Raw genomic sequence first — 23,201 nt, 5'->3', positions numbered from 1 at the left:
TACCCTAGCTACTCCAGCTGCTAAGCTTCCTATTGATAGCTCTCATGGCGATGTGGATGGATTTTTGGGGGATAATTCTTCTCATTTGGGTGCGAAATCGGGAACGGTGAACGATTTGAATGTTTCCGCCATTGATGCTCGTCTTTCGGCTGGTAAACCTTCTTCCTCTCGTTTTCCTCTGATTTCTACTCCAATTGGTGATCCTCAATTGTCTCGATCAAATGCCACTGTTTCTGCTGTTAATACTCCTATTTCTTCTATTCCTATTGTGAATTCTGTTCCTAGAAATGTTCAATCTGTTCATACGACTAGTAATACTGTGGTGAATAATGTTTCTCCTTCAATTCCGGTACAATCTTCTCCAATTTCTGCTAAATTGGGGAAAAAATGGTCACATGTGGTTAAACCTCCAGTTAATGCTGGTATGAGTCTGTATTACTATCCTAATAGTGCTGATTATGATGAAATTGAGATTGAACAATCTGATTTTATTAAGGAAATGAAAATTTGGGAATTTACCCTTATGGGACATGTTATTGGTGCCAAGCCTTCTCTAACAGTGGTCCAGGAATTTGTTACTAAGTCTTGGGGCTCTATTGCTCTCCCTATAGTTCAATACTATAAGAAGGGGTGGTTTGCTTTTCGATTTGATTCTCAGGAATCCATGACTAATGTGCTTAGGCAAGGTCCTTGGATGGTAGGAGGTAATTCCCTTATTTTGAAGCCTTGGTCTCCTACTTTCTCCTCTAAAATGGAAACTGTGGCTAAGGTTCCAGTTTAGATTTTGTTTCCTGGACTTGACCCTTATCTTTGGTCTGATGTGGTTCTAAGCAAAATTGCTAGTAAGCTTGGTAAACCACTATTTGCTGATCTTGCTACTACCAAAAAAGACAAACTTTCATTGCTCGAGTCATGGTGGAAATTGATGTCTCTAAGGATTTTGTTGACCATGTTGTGATCAATACTCCTTTTTTAGGGCAAATTTCTCAAAAAATTGTGTATGAATGGGTTCCCTTTTATTGTTCTGGTTGTGGTAAGCTGGGGCATAAAAGTAGTACCTGTAAATGGCTTAAGAAAAACCAGTAAGATTCTAATCCTGGGTCTGAACTAGGTGTAGGACTTGATTCTCAGAAGAAGGAGGTCCAGGGGGAAGGGACTCATGACTCAGAATGCCATGAGCTAGGTCTGAGTCCCTCTCCTACCAGGGTTCCCCATTCTGATGAGCCTGTCCTTCACTCAGTATGTTCTGAATCTTTGGATATGAATCCTTCTGCTGATAATGTTGATTCTGCTAAATTGGACTCATCCCTGAAGGTCCATTTTCAGGAAATCAATATAGTTCCTGTTTCTAATGCTTATCAGGTACTGGAGCCTGGTGAGATAAATGATGACATAGTGCTCCCTTTTTTACCTGCTGAACTAGGTGGTACTTCTGACTTGTCTCAGGATGGGGTTGATACTCAGGTTGAGACTTCAGGCTCAGGATGTTTCACACTAGGCCAAAATATTTCTCCTGCTAAGTCAATACCTCCTGATATCAGGTCTGATGTGCACTCAGGATGTTCTAAAAGTGGTTCCAAAGTTCCTAGTGTGTCCTCCATTCCTCTTTCTCTATGAAGATTTCTTCTTGGAATAGAAGAGGTTTCAACTGTCCTATCAAACATAGTGAGGTCAAGGATTTTCTTGGGAACAATAATCTTGGTATTCTAGCCTTCTTGAAACTAGAGTTAAGCATAATAATGCCTCCAGAATTATTCAGGCTAAATTCAAGGATTGGATTACTGTTTGCAATTATAGTAAACATTATAATGGGAGAATTTGGGTGTTTTTTAACCCAAAGACAACTGCTATTCTGAATAAAGTTGTTGAAGCTCAGTTCATTCATTTCAAAGTTCATCATTTTGAATCTAATTTAGTCCTCTTTATTAGTATGGTCTATGGTAGTAATAATGCAACTGTTAGAGAGAAGCTTTGGGATGGCTTGTATAGCATTTCCACTGATGATCCTTGGATTGTGCTTGGGAATTTTAATGTGGTCAGGGATCCCTCTGAAAAGCTTAGCAATAATCCTCCTATTTTGACTGAAATGACTTCATTTAATCAATGCCTTTCTTCTTGCCATCTTGAGGATATTACTAGTACTGGTTGTGATTTAACTTGGACAAATAAGCAAGAGCCCTCTTCTAGAGTTTGGTCCAAACTGGATAGGGTCTTAGTCAATCCTGGCTGGATCTCTTCTTTACCAAATTCTTTTGCTCATTTTTCTGAATCTGGTCTTTCTGACCATTCACCTGTCATTGTCTATATTTCTGATGATAGGAAGATCAAGAAGAGATTTAGTTTTTTGAATGGTTGGATTAATCACCATGATTATATTAAAACTATTGCTGAGGCTTGGAAGATTGATAAAAAAGGCAGTCCTATCTTTTGTCTTTTTGAAAAACTTAAGTCTGTTAAGCATGCTCTCTCTCTGCTTCACAAATCAGACTTCACTAGCATTTCTGCTAGAGTTAAGGAGGCTAAGAATGGCCTGACTGACTGTCAAGCTAATTTGGCCAAAGATCCTTTCTCTGCTGAACTTATTTATGAGGAGAAAGCTAAAATTCAGGAATATAGCAAACTCAAGACTGCTGAACTTAGCATCTTGGCTCAAAGAGCTAAGATTAAACACATTCAGGAGGATGATAGTAGTTCTAAGTATTTTTTTGCTAGAATCTCTGCAAGAAAGCATCAGCAGCAGCTTGGTGCCATCAAAGATATGTCTGGACAACTCCATTTTGAGCCTGATAACGTCAATAAAGCATTCCAGGATTACTATATGAGTTTATTGGGTCATGAATCACCTGTTCTCCCTCTTAATGATGCTGACTTAGCTGAAGGTGCTTCCATTCCCCTGCTGATAGCATTGCGCTTGATGCTCCCATTTCTTTAAAGGAAGTCAAGGATGCAGTCTTTAGTATAGATAGTAATAGCAGTCCAGGTATGGACGGTTTTTCTGCTGGTTTTTTTAAATCTACTTGGGCCATTGTAGGGTTGGATTTGTGTAAAGCAGTTCATAGCTTCTTCAAAACTAGCTTTATGCCTAAGCAAGCCAACTCAACTATCCTTTCCCTTATTCCTAAAAAGGATATTCCTAGTTCTGTTCTGGATTACAGAACCATTTCTTGCTGTATAGTGTTTTATAAAATCATCAGCAAGATCCTTGCCAACAGACTTCAGAAGGTCCTTCCTTCTCTTGTTGGAAATGAGCAAGCTGCATTTATCAAAAATAGAAACATATTTGAAAACATAATGCTTTCTCAGGCATTAGTCAAAGGTTACAGCAGGAAAAATGTTTCTCCCCGTTGCTTGACTAAAGTTGATATTAGAAAAGCATTTGACTCTTTGCAATGGTCTTTTATCTCTAATACTTTGCTACAAAAAAGGTTTCCTCCAAAGTTTAGAGGATGGATCATGGGATGTATCTCTAGTCCCTGGTTTTCTCTGAAGATTAATGGGGATCTTACTGGTTTCTTTCAAGGTAGGAGTGGCATTAGACAAGGTGATCCCTTGTCTCCCTATCTTTTTATCCTTGGTATGGAAATTCTCTCTCGTTATCTCAGAAGAGTTTGTGACCATCATCAGGTTTCTTATCATCCTAAGTGCAGTAAGATCAAGCTTATCCATCTTATTTTTGCAGATGATTTAATGATTTTCATTAGAGGAGATGTTCCTTCTGTTTCTGCTATTTCTGATTCTCTTCAAAAGTTTGCTCTCCTTTCTGGTTTACATGCTAACACTGAGAAAACTAGCATCTATTTTGGAGGTGTATCTGAACCAGTCAAAGAGCTTATCCTTAGTTCTACTGGTTTTTCTGAGGGAGCTTTTCCCTTCAGGTATTTAGGTCTCCCCTTGCATACTTCCAGACTAACCAGTGACATGTTTGACACTATCATCATCAAAATTCAGCAAGCTATGGCTCACTGGTCAAACTGTTTCCTGTCATATGCTGGTAAATTGAAGCTAATCAACTCTATTGTTTTTGGCCTTGAGAATTTTTGGTGTTCTACTGTTCTTCTTCCTAGAACTGTGATTTCCCATATAAATAAACTTTGTAAGGATTTCTTCTGGGGTATCCCAATGGATTCCAGAAGGATAGTCTTTAAAAGCTGGCACCATATTTCTTCCCCTTGGTCTTCTGGTGGCTTTAACATCAAAGATTTGGCAGCTTGGAATTATTCTCTCTTGATCAAATGGATCTATTCTATTTCTGCTTCTGATCAGGGGTTATGGAGTAGCTGGGTTCAGCATTATATTCTAAAGCATGAGGACATTTGGCATATTTCTTCCAAAGTTCATTACCCATCCAGTTTCAAGAGTATTGTAGCAACTAGAGACAAATTGGTTGAGCTCTCTGGTTCTATTTCTGCTGCTCAACATCTCATTCAAGGTTGGATGTTTGGTTCAAAATTATCATTACGGCAGGTATATGGTTATTTCAGGAATGCTCCTGTTGCTGGTTCTTGGACCAAAGGTCTCTTGCACTCTCAAATTATTCCTGGACATAGAATTGTTTGCTCTATGGTTGTTCAGAACCAACTAGCTACTATTGATAATCTCAAGCTTAGGGGTATGCAATTTGTCAACAGATGCTCCCTTTGTGAACATGAAGAGGAGTCTCAAGATCATCTGTTCTTTAGATGTTCCTTTTCTGCTTCTGTTTGGCATCAGGTTCTAGCCTGGATGGGTCATATGAGGACGGGTCTTTCCCTTCAAGATGAGCTGATTTTTCCTCTCAAAGGAGCTAGGGACTGGCAGATAGCCTAGTTTCATGTGTCTCTTACTACCTCGGTACATCAGATTTGGACTGAGCGAAATATCAGAATCTTTCAAGGTCACTCTCGTACTGTACTTGGGCTTGTCAGGAGAATCAAGTTTTTTGTCATTGTACGATTGCTCATGTGGAAGCATCACCCCCAGTATAGACTCATAGAGGATAGTTTGTGTAATTAACATTGTATAGGTGTTGTTTTTTTCTAGTGGATAGCTTTTGCAAATCCTTATTGTAATTTCTTTCTTAATGATATGAAATGATAATTTTTTGCAAAAAAAAATAATATATGCACTAATTTATTAATATATAAGATATAGTAGTACTGAGTATGTAGATTTAGCAAGAGCTAGTATTTAGTTGGTAAAGTCATTGAGATGTGGTACTCATAGCCTAGGTTTACACCTGGTCAACATTGACATCAAGCAAATATAGGACAATGACATAGAATTGATACACGACCACATGATAGTCACAAACTCACAATTATTCGCCTTGAGAAACAGAAGCCTATAACAATCAGAGGGAGGGGGGAACATGTACAAAAATGTTGTGGATATTAGCCTAAACATTGTACTGCATTAAGAAGTTAGAATATACCTCCTATGCATTCACCTTCATCACATAAAGTATGAAATTTGCATCGACGTAATGTGGAGATCATTTTACATGACAATAAAATATGAGGCAGTAACTAAGTAGTTAACCACAGTTACTAATAAAGTAATCCTGGATTAGTATATATAAGAAAACACCATATCTATGTGATGACAGTAATTTCTTACTACATAAAATGTATGAAATATTTGCTTCTGTAAAAAATAACTAAAGAAGGGTGATGCATTTGTTCAGATTCCTCTGTTTGAAAATCTATCCATGGAAAATCTAAATCCTAAATAGATTTGGATCTAACGTTGCTTTATATATAGTCCTAAAACCAATTTAAAAGAGAGAAATTACAAGATTGTTTGTCAAAAAGACTGTATACAAAGAGCAATAAGCTTTTTCACATTCAATGTCTCGATTCCATTTCTAATTTCTAAGACAGCATAATCTTAGAACTCTGTAAAATTATCTATGTATTGGTTCTTGGACTACCTAAATCCAAAATCTACAGGATGGTGATCTACTCTTATCTACTCTTAGGCCTTGTTTGGATACCAAAATAAGAGGGAAAGGGAGGGAAGGGGGAAGGAGGGAACGGAAAGGAGGGAAGGGGAGGGGAGGGGGAATGGCGTGGGTGTTTGAATACAATTTCCTCCAAATCCTTCCTATTGTGGAGAGATTTTGACTTGCCTTGAAGGAGGGAAAATGGATCCTTTCAAATCCCCTTTTCTTCATTTCCATCCACCCTTACTTGCTATCCAAACAAGGGATTTTAAATCCCCTACTCTCCCTCCCTTCCTTTTTCCTCCAAATCTCTCCATCCAAACATACTTTTAAAGACAGATCAATTGCACGAATATCACCTAAATGGGAAGGCTAAATCACAATCCCTTAGACTAAAGCTCTCTACCAATAGATTTTAGTTGAGTTTCTTACTCCATCTACATTATAAGAATTCACCAACTAATGTCCTTGTTTCTGTGCATATGATATGAAATTCTTGAATTACTCACATGTAAATTAATACTATTAATAATAGAAACTTAGGGTGCGTTTGGTTGCCTTTTTAAAATACAGGAATTTCAAGTTCCTAGGAATTGAGTTTTTACATACTTGTATGGTTGACAAAATTTTCAAATAATGGAGGAAGTGGGTGTTCCACCGGAAAAACAAATTCCCACATTATGTGGGAACTCAATGACCAACCCCTCCCACGGTCATTCACAATTCCTGGATTGACTGACTTGTTTATTTACCATTTTACCCCTAATTCTTTAAAATATTTACATATTTAACAGCCATTGAGGTTTTATAAAATTAGCTTTTGCCGTCTTCTATTTTCATTTGCTATCTACCAAACTCTCATTCCTTGAAACAACTTCTGGAGCAATCTCAATTTTTGGTATGTATTTTCTATCTTTCCTTAGTTTATCATTTATGCATTTTTTTTTCATTTTCAAAATTGATTTCAGTGTGATGTAAGCAATGAACCATGTCCACTTGACTTTTACAGAGAACAAATTGTTCTGGGTGATTCTTTATAAAACTTTGATGATTTTTATATTGTTGATTTGAAAGCTGCTGTTTGAGACATAAATAACGGTTAATCCATTATTACTAGTTTACTCCCCTCCGTCTTAATCATTTGTTTACCTTTAATTAAAATTCTATTCACAAAGCTAGTTAAATACATGATTGATACGGAGGGAGTAACATTGATGGATTTTGTGTTAGTAGTTTTAAGTGTCTACTTAGAAAAATTGGTTGGTTCTTATAATGAATGTTACGATTTTTGTAATGGGTTGGAGAATGATAGTGAGTTTGTGATTATTAGAATTTTTTTGTTACTTGTTACTCTCTTGAGGTGATGTACTGCATAATACAAGTGTTTATTTACTTAGAAAAATTTGGTCATGTAATGCTCAATACAAGATACAAGTATTTAGGATGCTTTCCTTTCAACTATACTTTACATTTGGATTTTACTTCTTGTTTGGTGATTATCATGTTCATCTTAAGAGGTTGTTTGAGTAATTAACTATTTTTTGTATGTGTATTTCACGCAAGTTATCAATGGCGCGCTTACCTTTGAGTAAACGGAAGAAGATTGTTACTACATGTATTGCCATATATAGGCAAATGATTTTGATGGTTATGGAGATCATTGTGGAGCTTCTATGTCTTCTTGCTAGCTTGAACATTACTATTCCGAAACCAATAACTTATGTTTTTGACAACTCTATTGATGAAAGATTCCAAGCTAGACTTCTTAATCTTAGATCTATGATTCAAGGGAGTGATGTAGCATGTTTAGACAACTTAAGGATGGATAGAGCTTGTTTTAATAGGTTGTGTGAGATGCTTAGAGATGTTGGTATGTTAGAAGGAAATAGAAATACAAGTTTGGAAGAAATGGTTGCACTTTTTCTTTTCATACTTTCCCATGATACAAAAAATAGACGAACCCAATTATATTTCAGAAGGAGTGGCGAGACTGTTTCTAGACACTTTAGATCAGTTTTGCGTGCTCTTCTTAAATGTCATCATCTTTTGCTCAAAAAACCTCAACTTTGTCACGGATAATTGCCAAGATGAAAGGTGGAATTGGTTTAAGGTAATTTAACATCTAAAGAATATATTGTCTATTAATATTTATAAAAAAAAATAGATTTATTAACAATAGATGTGTATAGAATTGTTTAGGTGCTTTGGACGGAACACATATTAAGGTTCGTGTCGGAGAAGAGGATAAAGTTAGGTTTAGAACTAGAAAAGGGGAGCTTACCACAAATGTTCTCGGAGTTTGCACTCGAGATATGCAATTTGTTTATTTGTTACCCGGATGGGAAGGTTCAGCTCATGATAATAGAGTTCTTCGTGATGCACTTTCTAGACACCATCCTTTAAGAGTTCCCCAAGGTAAAAACATCTAATAATCATTATTTTTTTATATATACTAACTAAACTCGTATATTAAAAGTCTACTTTGCTAATTTTAGGGTATTATTACTTATGTGATGCTGGCTATATGAACTGTGAGGGTTTTTTAACACCATTTAGAGGTCAAAGATACCATTTGAGTGTTTGGAAGACGGGTGCTCAACCAACATGTGCAGAGGAGTTTTTTAACATGAAGCACGCTCAATCAAGAAACGTTATAGAGAGATGTTTTGGATTGCTTAAAATGAGATGGGGTATTCTAAGGAGCACTACTTGGTATTCTAGGAGAACAGTGAGCAAAATCATTTTTGGCTGTGCACTTTTACATAATTTTATTCGAACGCATATGAGCGTAGATCCCTTGGAGGCTTTTGTTCAAGATGGTGATGAAAGCAACGATGATTGTATTGATACTATGGAGACTAGTAGTGCATGAAATGAATTTAGAAAGGATCTAGCTACTAAAATGTATGATAGTTGGTTGCAAACAAGATGATGTTTGTTGTATTTAAACATGTGCTATTTTGAATATCGGATTGAATGTTTCTAATATATATCATGTTTCTTTCTCACATTGATATAATAATTATTTTTTGTCTTTGAATCATGATTATGATGTATAGATGTCTCAACCCCAGCAAAAAGGTAAGGAAGTTGCATCTTCTACTAGAATTTGCTCAAGATGGACAATTGAAGAGGATCGTGCCCTTGTAAGTGCAATGCAAGATCTTCTTGATCTCGGTGGATGGAAAGATGACAACGGCCAATTCAAAAACGGTGCTTATGCTAAAATTGAAACTTTTATGGAACAAAAATTACCTGGATCTGGGAAGAAAGCCAAACCTCACATTGAATCTAGAGTGAAGACTCTAAGGAAGCATTATGATGCAATTGTGGAAATGTTAAGTCCACAAGCAAGTGGTTTCGGATGGAATGATGAACATAAATTTGTTACATGTGATCTGTTAGTTTGGGAAACTTGGGTAAAGGTAATTTTCACTTATTTATCATGAATTTTTCTTTGAGATATTAATATTTGTCCGATGATTATTTCGTTTTATATATAATAGAGTCATAAAAATGCGGCGGGATTAAGAAACAAGCCATTTCCGCTATTTGACGAGTTAGGAAAAATATATGGAAAAGATAGGGCTATTGGAAGAGAGGGTGATAGTATACAAGATGCATTAGGAGACATGGATGGTGATGAAAGAGGTGAAGAAGAAGAAGAGGAACAAGTTGTTACACCTGACACACAGGGAGTACCTTCTGCTTCCCAAAATAGTCAAGCTGAGCCTTCGCTGTCAAAAGTGACCTCAAGTAGCAAGACCAAGCGGGCTAGAACAGAGACAATCGAAGCATTGAGACAATTTTCCACCACACTAGATAAAATGAGTGATGTGATGGAAGTTGCTGGAGAACACATGGGAAAGTTGGCTAATTGTTTCAAGCATGAGTCTGAGTCTGCTGAGCGAAGAATGCAAGTAACTTCAGAGATAATGAAGATGGAAGGGTTAACGCGTGCTGAAGTTCTTTTTGCGTCCAAACAAATAGCTACAAACCCTCTTGACGTTGATTTTTTCTTGACCTTCCGAAGATTTCAAATATACTTATGTGCAAGGTTTGTTAATCCCCACCAAACAAATTGATTTTATGACACAAGTCCTTATTAGCCGTAGGATTTGGTCGATCATCAATAATTATTGGAATTATCTTTGAAGATTATTAGCCACGTTTTTTTGTTGAACTCGGAGATACTTTCGATTTAATTTGTACTTTTGGTTATCATTTTTTTATGCTTCAAGTCAACACGAATTATTTCTCTAGTTGAATGTCATTTTTTTTTCAACATCAGATTATTGTGGCAAGGACATAAAATGAAATAGCTTCATTATTGTCTCAACATTAAGCTAACCCATGTGATTATAATGGTACAAGTAGGCATACAAGCATGTAATGGTATATTGGTTATTTGGATAATCGGCCAACATAAAACCAAACAAAAAGCAAGGAAAGGTAAGGGTATAATGGTATTTGCAGACAAAAATCGTGGGAATTGAGTTAATACAACCAAACGAGTTACAGGAACTTAATTCATGGGATTTGTGAATTCCTAGATGACAACCAAACACTTTTATGCTAATTCACATGAATTACATGTAGGAAGTTAATTCATGTGATTAGCAACTTCCCACATGAATCTAATTCCCATATGAACCAAACAACACCTTACATTATATGCAATGTGCCTTCTATTTTATCAACATTAGCCCAACATTGGCAAGCAGTTGAGCACAGAAACTTCGGGTGAGAGCGGTTAATCAGTTGCAGCTTTGGAGACGCATTACTGAGACCTCTTCCTCTAAATGTCACTACATTGTCGATATCTCCTAGAGCTGTTCCATTTTCTACTTTTTTCTTGTCCATACTTCGACTGAATTCCACCTAAATTTGTACCACAATTTACACTTTTCAATTAAAATCTTTCTAAATGAAACCCAACCAAAATGTAACAAGAGAAACTCACTCAAAAGTCAAAACACAATCATCAATCATTACTCATACCTATACAAAATCTATCTAATTACTTGAGTAGGTCTCCATTTACACATAAATAATGAAGGCTCAGATCACCAAAAAGAAGAAAAAATTTACGGTTTACTAAAACAGTCAAATAGATGGGGAGTATGAAATTACAGAAAGTAAGTTAGATTTAGTAGAGAAGTTGGATGTGTAAAATACTAAAGCCCAATAGGCCTACACTACTGCAATCACCTTAAAATAACAAGTAACTCATCACGACGTCACCACATGAGTACACACCTACAAACTGAGAAAACATAGTGTTTAGAAAATCAATAGAGATTGAACAATTCCGAGTAGCACTTCCAATTCATTTCCTTATTTCCCCGTTGAGTCAGCACGACGTGGCCTAGCCATTACAAAAGGAATTTTCTACGGTGATAACAAACAAACTGTTTAAGTCACCTTCCTCCCTCTCTCCCTCTTCATCTCCTTCTCCTTCTACTGCTCTGATAATCTATACTGTAAAGTTTATAGGTAATACCAAAAGGCATACTGGCAGGGTAACGATGATAAACTAATTAATCATATAATGGATCAGTGAAAAAGCTTTTTTTTTTCAAGAGTTGTGAGACCACATTACAAGTAAAAAAATATCATCTATAAGAAAAATAGTGATAAGCTTATTTTCATATTCAATTATGACCGTATGGATGAGAATAAAGCATTCAGACAAATTTTCGTAAACCCTTATTTCCAATTCATTTCACATGGTTCTTTCTTACCATCTGTGTTAGATTTTTGTAAAACCTGTGTAATGTATGATTATTTTTCAAATATTGTGTTTATCATTCCTCAAAGCATACATTAACAGTGAATTAAACTTGCAATTAAACATCAAAATGGAATAATAAATGCACACATATCAGGCAAAGTGAAGCTAAAAAGGCTAGGAGGAAACTCACGACCAACAAAGGGCGAAAACACAAAAAAGAAGATCAATGAAAATACTTATTCCACCTTTGATGCAGCTATGAGTAATTAATCATAGGCACAAGCACAGCACCCTTCGCCTTCGTGGCTAAAAGAGGACACTATTCATAATGAACAGTAGGCAAAAAACACTCTTGGTTTCTCTAAAACGTTGGGTTAGGTTTTTTATTTTTATTTTCTTGATACTACAGGATACTACAATTGTCTCCTTTAATTTATTCTTCTATCACTCTCTCCATGTCAGGCCTCCCTGTCCCCTCTCTGCTTCCCCTTCCTCTATTATGTTTCCTCATTACCTCTTCCCTGATTTCCTCCCTATCACCCTTCTGTCGACATTGTCTATAACCCAAAAAGCTACCCCAGTAGGCATCAGCTCAAAAGGCTCCAACTAAAGGCATGATATATAGCAAGTCTGACCAATTGTTTACGTTCTTAGATACGGTAGCATTGCCTTAAAGCAGATGGTCAATGACATAGTTCACGATATTCACACTTATTCCATAGTAGGCCAACCTCTCATAGCATTCATTTTCTGATAAAACAATACTACACTCAAGAAGTTAGGTAAGAAAGAAATATACAACCATGAACGGCAACTGCGATATAGTGAAGCTCATCGATGGTTAATATTATTGTTTTTCACAAAAAAATTGGTTGCTAAACATTCAGCCTCAATAGCAACTTCAAACTTCTACTGCCTACATTTGTTCATCATTATCATATTGACCCCTAGCTCACTCATATACAAAAATTAACTGACAATAACATGTCAGAAGCATACTCAACCTTGAATTACCAAACCCGACCTTGAATGCAAGGATCATTGAAATTATTTGATCCAACCCAAATGACCTGTTTAACCGGTTCCAAGGAAAGTTATTGAGAGGCGGTACTCATAACTTAGGTTTGAAACTCGTCAGCATCAAAACTACCCTTGTAGTATCCTTAACACCAAACAAGAAAAATAATGCACCCAAGAAAGGAAAGCATTCATGTGTATGGTTTACCTTATCATAAGGTTTAGATGCTGCTTGGTCGTATTTATTTGAAAATGCTGCTACAACTCCATATGATGTATCCTCTGACTACAGTTTTCAAGTTTAGAAAGAAGAAACGTTAAACAAAAGTCTAAAAAAAGTATTATATGTCAAAATATGAATCATTTATGAGAGAAACACAATATAAAAAAAGAGTAAAAAAATACCAGGCTGTCCATTTTATCTTCCACTTCAGGAAATACATTCATACGGCCATCGTCTCTAAAACTGTCAACTCACGAGCTGATCTAGTGTAGAGGCTTATATATATTCATCCTTCTTGACACGACCAAATGGGTCGATGGGGTATTCTTGTTTGTTTAACAAGAAAAACGAAAAAAATCGCCTCTAAAACCAAAATCACGTTCATCAAAGCTGCAAATTATGTCATAACCATGGAAAACCCACTAAGCACTATAATCCACTTTAATTGGTGATCATTGATTCTCATCTTAAAGAATAAGGTCCTTTTAGAATAAGCCATTTCATTTGCGACCCTACAAATCCACCTCAAAATAAGAAAGAATCCATCTTCCGGCCCTAACAATTTCATTCTGATGCGTGTATTTTATATAAGGTTTTTACCTCATTTTTACACGCATTTCCTTGTTATTTATGTGGCATCCAGCTACAAATGCCCCCGAATAGTCTACTTTGGTTTGTCTTGTATTAATTGCAAGTACGAACCAGAAAGGAGTGAAATCAAGCCTGAACTTGTCCTAATCGCATGCATTTTGGAGAACGAGGAATCGGAGCTTAGAATCTGTCACTTAGAGATGCGTGAAGTGGCCTCGGAAGGTGTCAAGGAGTTCCCTGTGCTTATATAGCTTGATCGATCCATTTTGCTACTCATAATGGTCGATCGAATGCTTTATCCTCCAGGAATCACTTGATAGAGCTCTGCCTTTACTCGATCGAGATAGCCATCCTCTGAAGTCTTCGATCGAGCATCCTGTTTTACTCGATCGAACAGATTGTCGAGATTTCTCCTCGATCGAGTGGTTTAATTCTACTCGATCGAGAGCCTAGGAGTTTTATGTGGGTTTTGAGTTTATTTCGAGATTTCTCTTTTGTAATTATGAAAAATAAGTATGACGGCAGTCATAATACCTCTCTCTCTCTCTCTCTCTCTCTCTCTCTCTCTCTCTCTCTCTCTCTCTCTCTCTCTCTCTCTCTCTCTCTCTCTCTCTCTCTCTCTCTCTCTTCTTCGACTTCTCCGCCCCTGCTCTCCCTTAGGATTGGAAACTTGGAACTTATTTCTCCTTTACTTTTCCTTGTAATCGGTGCTCCCTATTCTTAATTAATTAATTGTTCTTATCTTATTGCTTTTGTTCTCTCAATCTCTATTATTTATACTCTCCTTTTAGATCATCAATTATGCTTAATTTCTATAGTTTATTTGTTGTTATTGTTCATTCAATAGTCATGCATGGCTAATTCCCTTTCCTAAGACATAGGGGAGCCATGATTTTAAGGGAATTATGAATAGGTGACAGGCTAGTCGTGTACCTACCAAAAATAACAAACTGGCACTAACTAATATAGCTAGGGAAGTCGGGTCGATCTCCACAGGGAGGCAAGATATCTGTTAAGGTCCGTCTATTTGGTCACAAATGGGGGGTTTGAATTTTGATTTATAAACTAAAAAAGGCTTAAAGGTAAGGAAAGAGCAATAAAAGATAGAAAATATAATAGAGATGATCAAACGAGAGAGAACATGTCAGGATTTCGGTTCACCATGGTAGTCCAGCGACTCAAGTGCAAATAGCCTAGATAATCTACTGTGAAACGGATACAGGAAAGATCCTTCCGGTCCAGTTTCTATCCTAGATTTCCACTAACTTAACTTCCGTCCTCGTCAGGGTAGTCTACTATTCATAGCAGGTCTATTTAGCCCAATCTTCCGATCCAGGAGTAAATTTAACCAGATTTAAAGTAACTTAGAAGCGTGCACTCAACTAAGTCGGTATTATAATTAAATTGCCATGGGTACAGATTCTCACAAATAAATCATCTAGCCTATTCGCTACATCGTCACAATCCTACCATGGATTCCCTAATCCCAACATGAAAGGATTTAGCTACTCATATTACTAATGTTGTCAATAATAATAATAGTGAATGAACTAATTGAAGGCATGATAAGAAAACAATAATATTGCATAAACAAGATTAGGGCAGAAATTAATCAAGAGAGAAACAAGGAATTAAAGTAATAAATAACAAGATTAAGATTAAAAGGAGAAGAGAGATTACAATCTCAAGCGATTCCGGCGTAAAGATCAAATCCACAAAGCAATAGATTAAGGGAAGAAAGTTACAGTCGAAAGTTTAAGGCAAAGATTAAGAGAGTTCTTAGAGATGAATCAAGCGTAAGTAGCGTAAAACAGCGTACTTAATAACCTAATTATTCAATGCTTAAATAGGAAAATTAAGTCCATTACGAAATAACATAACACGGGTTAATTAAGCCCGTCTAAAATCCAAAACCTCTCGATCGAGTGATATAAAACCACTCGATCGAGGTCTTCAGTAGCTAATCCACTTGATCTAGTAAAAAGATCACTCGATTGAGGAAACCCACTAAACATCATTTCGATCGAGCACAGCAAACCACTCGATCGAACTCTTCAGCTTCCCAAACCACTCGATCGACCAAATAAACCATTCGATCGAGTGTTCTTCCTCCAAGTCAGCTTCGAAATCATCTTTGACTGCTTCGTTGACCATCCCTTCATGCGCTTCAACGCAATACTCTCGCTCTAACATTCCCGTCTCCTCAAAATGCATGCAAAATAGGACGAATAGAGCACGGTTTCACCATTTTCGGATTCATTTATGAAAAACAGACAAAACAAACCAGAGTAACCAATTCGGGGCATATTGCAATACAAAACAGTACAAAAGTGCATAGAAATACGTGCAAAATAAGACTAAAAAGGCTATATAAAATGCACGTATCAAATCTCCCCAAACCGAACCTTTACTCGTCCTTGAGTAAACTAAATGCAAACTAATGGAACGGAAATGAAAACTCAGAGCTAGCTATAACTTGTCTACTTGAACCAATTTAATGCAACAGAAATCAACAGTCATAGCAGTCAATACGCAAACGAATTATAAGATGTCCATAAATAAAGCTGACCTATCGACCTTGTAAGACCAACAAAATCGGACTCTCACGTGGTCACTCTTCTCTCATGAAGCAAAGGGTGAATTATATATGTATAAGAGAGAAGGAGAAACAATCACTCACCTAAACTGCGACCTACATAACATGCATGCAACAAAAATAAAAGACGATTTAAGTACTATGCACACATTCCAACCAACAATGTCCGTCACAGCCGAGGGCTTACAAATAGTATAGGAATAATGAGGTTCAAGTAAGAAAAATCAAAATAAATTATGGAAATGTGGAGGTAAAAGCGCCAAGCTAGTTCCAAAATAGGACCATATGAAACCATCCGAATCTCAACTGACTGAAAATAAAGGACAAGTGCCCTTCATTTGGCACACAACTCACTAACCATATACACTATCTTCTCAAAAATATAAGAATAAGAACAGAGGAGCGAGACGGTCACAAAATTCCCTTTTTTAATACGGTCTCAATTATCCAAACAACACAAATCAATTTTTTCTAACTTTTCTTTCTTTTTCTTCTTCTTTCTCACGTGAATTCCAACTTTTTTTCATTTTTCATTTTTTTTCTTTCATTCACGTTTTTCTTTTTTTTTTTTTTTCTTTTTCATGTTTCTTTTTTCATTTTCTTCCTTTCTCATTCCTCAACCAGCTCCAATAATACGCACGGGCCAAACTCTCAAATGGATCAACACACCACAAAAGACACACTAAACTAGTTTGACTGGACAGACTTAGTTTGGATGTAGCTAATAGGTCAAAAAGGCTAAATTTTGCTTAAGTGGAGCTAAATGGGTGAAAAAATGTAAGAAAGGGAAATTTGCAAGCACCTCCCTGCATGTGACACCGATGACAAACCCGAATGTATACAATTGACAAGAAATCGAATGTCATAAATGTGCAAAAAGATGAACATGTTATGCAACGAGTACTACTCTCAATTCCTATGTAAATCGGTCATGAATGTCACCAGTTATATGGCTCTAAAACTCAGAATTTATAGAGTAGGTTGCCAATTTATCAGGTCAAGTTTACACGGTCTGCTAAATTTGAACAAAAACTCGTAGATTTTGCGTAAGACACAGCTAGTAACTGTTAATAAAAGTGCAAGGCTTAAGTAAAAATGACAAGTTACAGTGCAATATCATCACGGAAATCAACCGTTCCGACTCAACCTATATGCAAAAATAAACGTGAATATTTTTTTATTTTCTGAAATTTTCCAATTTTTTTTGGATTTTTATGATTTTTTTTTTAAAAATAAATAAAAACAATGCAAGCTGAAAAATAAAAACGTGAATGCAAAACAAATGCAAATGCAGACTCAAAGGATGCATTACCCTCCCCAAAACAAAACGGACAACGCCCTCATTGTCCTCCAGCATACACCAGCAGATATATACGGGGAACGGGAAAATACAGCTAATAAATGAATGAAAAATAATAAATAAAAAAAAGAGACAAAAGAAATAAAAGAACAAGAATGTACATACAAAACACAAACTTCCCCAAACCAGCCGGAAAACTGGGGAAGTGAGTAGACCAGTAGCTACTCGTCAGCCTTGTCCGTCACTCCTCCACCGTGTAGTCCAGGTCTCTCGCCTGCTCTGTTCTCCTCGCCTCCTCAGCCTAAGTACACGCCTCCGCCTCAGCTGTGCCCTTCTCCTCGTCACTGTCTGGCTATGGGTACCCCTCAGCTGGGTACCGGTAAAAAGATGGGTGTGGCTAACCCTCAGGAAATGGACGTCATCGCCTCATGTGATACTCGTATAGAGGGAACAAAGTAAGAGCTATGTCCCGCTCTATACGAGCCTGCCTGCTAAGAAGCTCAAGCAACAAACTGTCACGACGCCCTTGGTCAAGGACCGCGGACGCCTCAAAGGGTGGAGGAGGTACAAAATTATCCGGGTAAATCGGCTGTGTCTGGTCGGGTGCAGGAGTAGGACTAGGAGTAGGGATCGGGGTAGGAATGGCCGTGGAAGTCTGGCCACCCGCAGAAGGTGTGGATCCCTCTTCGGTCTCATATCTCTTCCGCTTCCTAGAAGCGAACATAGTAGGAGGTGGTTGAAGTGGGAGGTGATACATGGGTAGAGGTGGAGGTAACCTGCCCCGAACAGTGGGCAGGGGAACAAGACGGGGTAGAGTGGTGCAAGGAAGGGTCTCAGACAAGGAACCAAAAATCTTCCAAGTCTGGTGGTCGAAAGCAAGCCAAAACATGGACAGCATAGTAGGAATGCCGAGGTACCTATCAGTGTCTAGGTATGGTAAGTCACGAGGGAAGACGGGGAAGAGAGAACGGGCAAGAAAAGTGGCTATGCCACTTCAAACAATGGTGCCCGTGGTCTTCTCCCCCACAGAGTGAAAGTACTGGGCGGTCAGGTAGGCAATGTTAAGGACGAAGGGTCCCTCACTGTTAATGTTCATGTACCCGCCCAGAATAAAAAGCTCAATGTTGTTCACATTGTTTGGTTCTTTACGACCAAAAATAGTACTACCCATCAGATGCAGGAAGTATCGGGCAGGGGGAAGGTGGACCTGAGCGAGCTTTCGCTCCTCGTAAGTAGTCTGTGCCAAGGTCCTCCACAACATGTGGATGACCTTCCTAGGGGCAGCAGTAGGACCCATAAAAGAAATTACTAGCCTAGTACCAAACTCCTCTAAAGTCCAGGAAAAAGTCCGGTTAAATATCCGGAAAGACACGAAAGCACAAGTCCGGTCAGTGTCGTGAGCGCCCGAAGAGAAGGTAAAGGAGCTGAAAAACTCATGGGTCAGCTCCTTGAAGGACAAGGCACTCATGGTGACTAGTCCAGACATCCCCGTACCCCGCAAAATCTCACAAACTGGCTCGTAAATACCAAGCCTATAAGGTGACTGACGGCACTAAAACTTGGTAGACAGAAAATCACAGCTAGCTAAAGCAAAGAATCGAGTGCGATGCATAACATTAACAAAGATTACCCCAGGATAGTCGGGGTGCGAGTCAAGTGAATCATCCACGCGGATGGTGACACGGCCAGCAGAGCGGCCAGCAGAGGGTGTAGCTCGTCCGCGACCCCGCCCTCTATTACCTGAAGAAGAAGCCCGTCCAGTAGCTGGACGAGGTACTAGAGCGTCCCTGTAGGCAGCTGTGACAGCTGGTGACCACGCAGCAGGGGTGGTCACCGTACCTGAGGTGCTAGCTGTGGCTGCTGTAGTAGAGGCAGCAGAAACCGACACAGAAGAAAAACTGGCAACAGTGCTAGCTAAAACAGAGGATGCGACTGACATGGAAGAGGAAGCGAAACTAGCACTAGTGCTAGCAGCAGTAACAACAGTACCAGCAGTAGTAACAAGTAACATGGGGGTAGTAGCAGCGGTACTAACAGGCATGGTGACGGTGGTGGCAGCAGGGACCACCGTCTCAGCAGAGGATGGAACTACAGTCGAACTAGACGAAGGCATAGAACTACTGTCCATCCTAATCAAGTAAGCAATGGGGGAAACAATTAACTAAACCAAATAAACACAAAATCCCTCAATTTCAGTCGAAATTTTCGACTTTATCATAAACCCTAAACCCCTAATTGCTCAAATATAATCTAAATAATCAACAAATTAACAAATGAGTAAAAAGGGAACTTACTTGATCAATAAACCCACAAGATAAGCAAGAAAAATCGACTAAATACGATGCAAAATGGCGAATTTTTGATCGAAAACCGCAAACCCTAATTACCAAATTTAACCACAACAAAGACGAAAATCAAGGGGAAAATAAGGGGTAAATGTCGAATTAATGGCAAGGAACAAATTGTGGGTAATGGATTTGGTGTTTGGGCAATAAAAATGGAGGAATTTTGGGGTGTTTTATTGCAAAGGATCCGGAGATGAACAAATGAATAAGAATTGAAAATAATGAAAAATAAGAAGTTTAAAGGTTACTTCCTGCGTGTGATATGCAGTTTCACTCGATCGAGTGATTTTTAATAACTCGATCGAGAAGTCTAACCTCCATTTCGCTCGATCGAGTAAATTTTTACTCGATCGAGAACTTCCCGTTTTAGCCATTTCGATCGAATAAATGAAAACTACTCGATCGAACCCTTTCCTGTGCATTCCTCTCGATCGAGTATAAAAAGTACTCGATCGAGTTCTTTTCTTCTTGTAATTCATCCAAGTGCGTCATTATCTCCCCAAACCTGCATAAAAAAACTCACAAACATATCCCGAACATACCAAATCACAAAAATAACAGTCTATAGTCTTTCTAACTAAGCTAAAAATAGTCTAAATTCTAACAGTCCTAAAAATGCAATAAAGAAATTCAACGGAAATTTAAAATTAATTTTTACAATTTGTTACACGGGGCATTCCCCGCTCAATTCCCAAAACAATTCAGTAGCCCAACGGAGGGCTTCTGACCGGAGGAGGTCCCTTCAGCATCCTTGTCCGTCCTCTTCGTTCTCCATGAGCTTGAATTTGAACCTTAGGGGGGGAATAGTTAACGTCCACGTATGCACGAACTTTTCTTGTCCCTTTATCTTTTCCTTCAGCTTTGACGTTATGATCCCCTTTTTGATTGACTTTAATCGCAAAACGACCTTTGACAGCTCCTGCATCTATTCCATCTGTACCTGCAGCAAGGAAAACAGATGAACGTTCTTCCTTTTCGCTCTCAGTCTGAGGCGGAGGGGTCACAATTGCAGCACAAAATTCCACATTTTCAGTTGGAGTGTCAATATGGGAGTCAGTAGAGGAAAGGACATTGCAAGGTTGAGCTTGCATGGGAGCCCTACTAGACTTAGATTGATGGAAAATCAATTCCTCATCTCCTACCTCTTTCACTGCGCGAGCAGTGAATAAAAATGGTCTCCCTAAAATAATAGGGGTATGAGTGTCCTCGGGTATGTCAAGCACTATAAAGTCAACGAGAATAAAGAATCTCCCGATTTTGACAGGTATGTCCTCTATTACTCCTAACGGTCGTGATATACTACGGTCGGCCATCTGTACGGTCATTTTTGTGCAATTAAATTTAGTCAAACCAAGTCTCTTAGCAAGAGGCAAAGGTAAGATGCTCACGCTAGCGCCAACATCGCATAGTGCGTTATCAATCAAATGGGTACCTATGTGACATGGAATCGAGAAACTACCCGGGTCTGACTGTTTAGGTGGCAACTTATTTTGAACTAGGGCAGTCCCTACCTAAGTTAAAGCTACCGTCTCATGATCATTGATGTGCCTCTTACGTGATAAAATTTCTTTCATAAACTTTAAATAAGAGGGTACCTGTGTCAGCAACTCGGCGAATGGAACAGTAACCTATAAGCTTTACAGGAGCTCGGCAAATTTACCGAACTGTTGCTTGGCTTTCGTGCTCTGTAATCGCCTGGGGAAGGGCACGGTAATAGGAATCTCGAGCCCTTTGTTTCTCTCTTCCAACGTCTCAGCAGGTTCAAGCTCTTTTTCACTTGATTGAGACTTTTTGCCTCTCGATCGAGTCTTTCCAAGTGAAATTTCACACGATCGAGCAATAGCAGGCTCTCGATCGAGTTTCTCAATAGCAACAGTATTCGATCGAGGCAAATTTCCACTTGATCGAACAGTTTCTTCAAATTTTTCACTCGATCGAGTGATTTGCACCTCTCGATCGATCGCATGATTATCCAGTTCACTCGATCGAGTAGAATTTCCCTTCGATCGAGTGATATCAGCTTCTTTTCAACTCGATCGACCCCCTGAAACTAGTCGATCGAGTATATTCTTCGTGGTAAGCATATTTTCAGCGACAACTGACTGTTCGTCCTCCATAATAGCGTCTTTCGGGTCTGAAATGTCCTCTAAAGTTGACAATTTTGGTCCTTCATAAGAACGACCACTTCTCAAATTAATCAAGTTTACCGTCTCGTGTGGATTCTTCTCAGATTGGGACAACAAATGACCCGGTTTCCTCGTGGACTGATTGGCGGCGAGTTGAGCAACTTGAGTTTCAAGTGACTTGATGGATGCTTCTTTCTGTTGGTCACTTAGTTGCCATTGCTTTGTCAACGACTGAAGCATCGTCTTTAACTCAGCTAGCTCACTTACCCCACTTGAAGATGATGCTCCTTGATTCGGTGGAGGAAAAGAAGGAGGCTTTTGGAAGCCTTGTTGAGCCTTGTGAGGAGGGATATATGGCTACTGCTGTTGTGGTGGAGGAGTAGGATTAAGAACATTTTGACTTGTCCACCTCAAATTAGGATGGACTGCCCCTTGATTGTTGTAATAAGAACCTCCTCCTTGCCTATATTGCTGAAAATCAAGGACTTGTTCTTTCTCAGTTAGACAGTCAATAGCAGTACGACCGTCATCGCTTCCACACCTCTCACAAATGACAGTTTCCTGCCTAGTCAAAAGATGAACCGTATGTTGATCTCCAGCAGATTTCAGCTCCAATCTATCAAACCGAGCATTCATAGCTTCCAGCTGAGCCACGACTGCCTTATCAACCGAATGGACCATTCGAATACCCTCCTGTGGGTTCCCATATTCAGCACAATGGGTCGCCATCTCCTCAATAATGCCCCATCCCTTATCATCATCAATGTTCTTCTGAAATCTTCCGTTGGATGAGGCGTCAAGTATAGCTCTATGGTCATCGTACAACCCATTGTAGAACAGGTTGCACAAAAACCACTAATCAAAACCATGGTGAGGAAGAGAGCTCACCAACTTCGAACCGATACCAAGCTTCATAGAAAGTCTCATCAGGTGCATGCTTGAAACTAGTAATCTTACCCCTCAGCTGATTAGTGCGTCGTGAAGGGAAGTATCTTTTGTAGAAGGCAAGTGCGAGAGTCTCCAAGTTAGTGATACCAGCAGCTGTCCGGTCAAGATCAGCCAGCCACTCACGGGCTGAGTCAGTCAAAGAAAAAGGAAAAAGTACTTGCTTTATCTTGTCTTGTGTTACTCCCTTTGTAGCTGGAATAGTAGAGCAATAGTCGGTAAAGACTTCCATATTCTTTCGCGGATCTTCACCCGCCACACCTCGGTACAGATTTCTTTCCACCAGATTTATGTAAGACGGACAGATATAGAAAGTGTTACCGTCCTCCGTTTGGAGGTTAAAACCCTTAGGAATCAAGGATGCTTTGGGATCCGAGTGACTTGCAATGTTAGGCATCTTTACT

General features: G+C 38.6%; 1 protein-coding gene, 2 long non-coding RNA genes and 1 other non-coding gene across 5 annotated transcripts; 3 read left to right on the top strand and 1 right to left on the bottom strand.

Moving 5' to 3' along the window:
* Positions 1-6,268: 6,268 nt before the first annotated feature.
* On the bottom strand, positions 6,269-11,267 carry LOC141633198 (uncharacterized). The gene is made up of 3 exons (XR_012538001.1): positions 11,180-11,267; positions 10,585-10,801; positions 6,269-6,458 (listed from the first exon to the last, which is right to left on the bottom strand). It is a non-coding gene; the product is annotated as an uncharacterized LOC141633198 (long non-coding RNA).
* On the top strand, positions 6,784-8,907 carry LOC141627397 (uncharacterized). 2 transcript variants are annotated; one of them, XR_012536969.1, is made up of 4 exons: positions 6,784-6,818; positions 7,484-8,030; positions 8,110-8,335; positions 8,416-8,907. It is a non-coding gene; the product is annotated as an uncharacterized LOC141627397 (long non-coding RNA). The 2 variants fall into 2 exon arrangements; XR_012536968.1 differs by lacking the exon at positions 6,784-6,818 and having other exon boundaries at positions 7,397-8,030.
* Positions 8,980-10,005, top strand: LOC141634266 (uncharacterized). The gene is made up of 2 exons (XM_074446492.1): positions 8,980-9,345; positions 9,427-10,005. Exons 1-2 carry the CDS (start codon positions 8,980-8,982, stop codon positions 10,003-10,005), a joined length of 945 nt encoding a protein of 314 aa, XP_074302593.1.
* An 11,447-nt stretch (positions 11,268-22,714) lies between the features above and the next one.
* LOC141635944 (small nucleolar RNA R71) lies at positions 22,715-22,818 on the top strand. Its single transcript, XR_012540597.1, has one exon. It is a non-coding gene; the product is annotated as a small nucleolar RNA R71 (small nucleolar RNA).
* Positions 22,819-23,201: the final 383 nt, after the last annotated feature.

The sequence above is a fragment of the Silene latifolia genome, chromosome Y, assembly GCF_048544455.1.
Source record: "Silene latifolia isolate original U9 population chromosome Y, ASM4854445v1, whole genome shotgun sequence".
Classification (NCBI taxonomy): domain Eukaryota; kingdom Viridiplantae; phylum Streptophyta; class Magnoliopsida; order Caryophyllales; family Caryophyllaceae; genus Silene; species Silene latifolia.
Note: the sequence above shows the minus strand (reverse complement) of the source record. Positions and strands in the feature narration are given on the sequence as shown.

Bases quoted from the DNA above. Each gene is read 5' to 3' on its own strand.
- LOC141634266 (XM_074446492.1), top strand. From the start codon at position 8,980: ATGTCTCAACCCCAGCAAAAAGGTAAGGAAGTTGCATCTTCTACTAGA. The intron at 9,346-9,426 runs GTAATTTTCACT...TATATATAATAG, and splicing joins TTTGGGAAACTTGGGTAAAG to AGTCATAAAAATGCGGCGGG.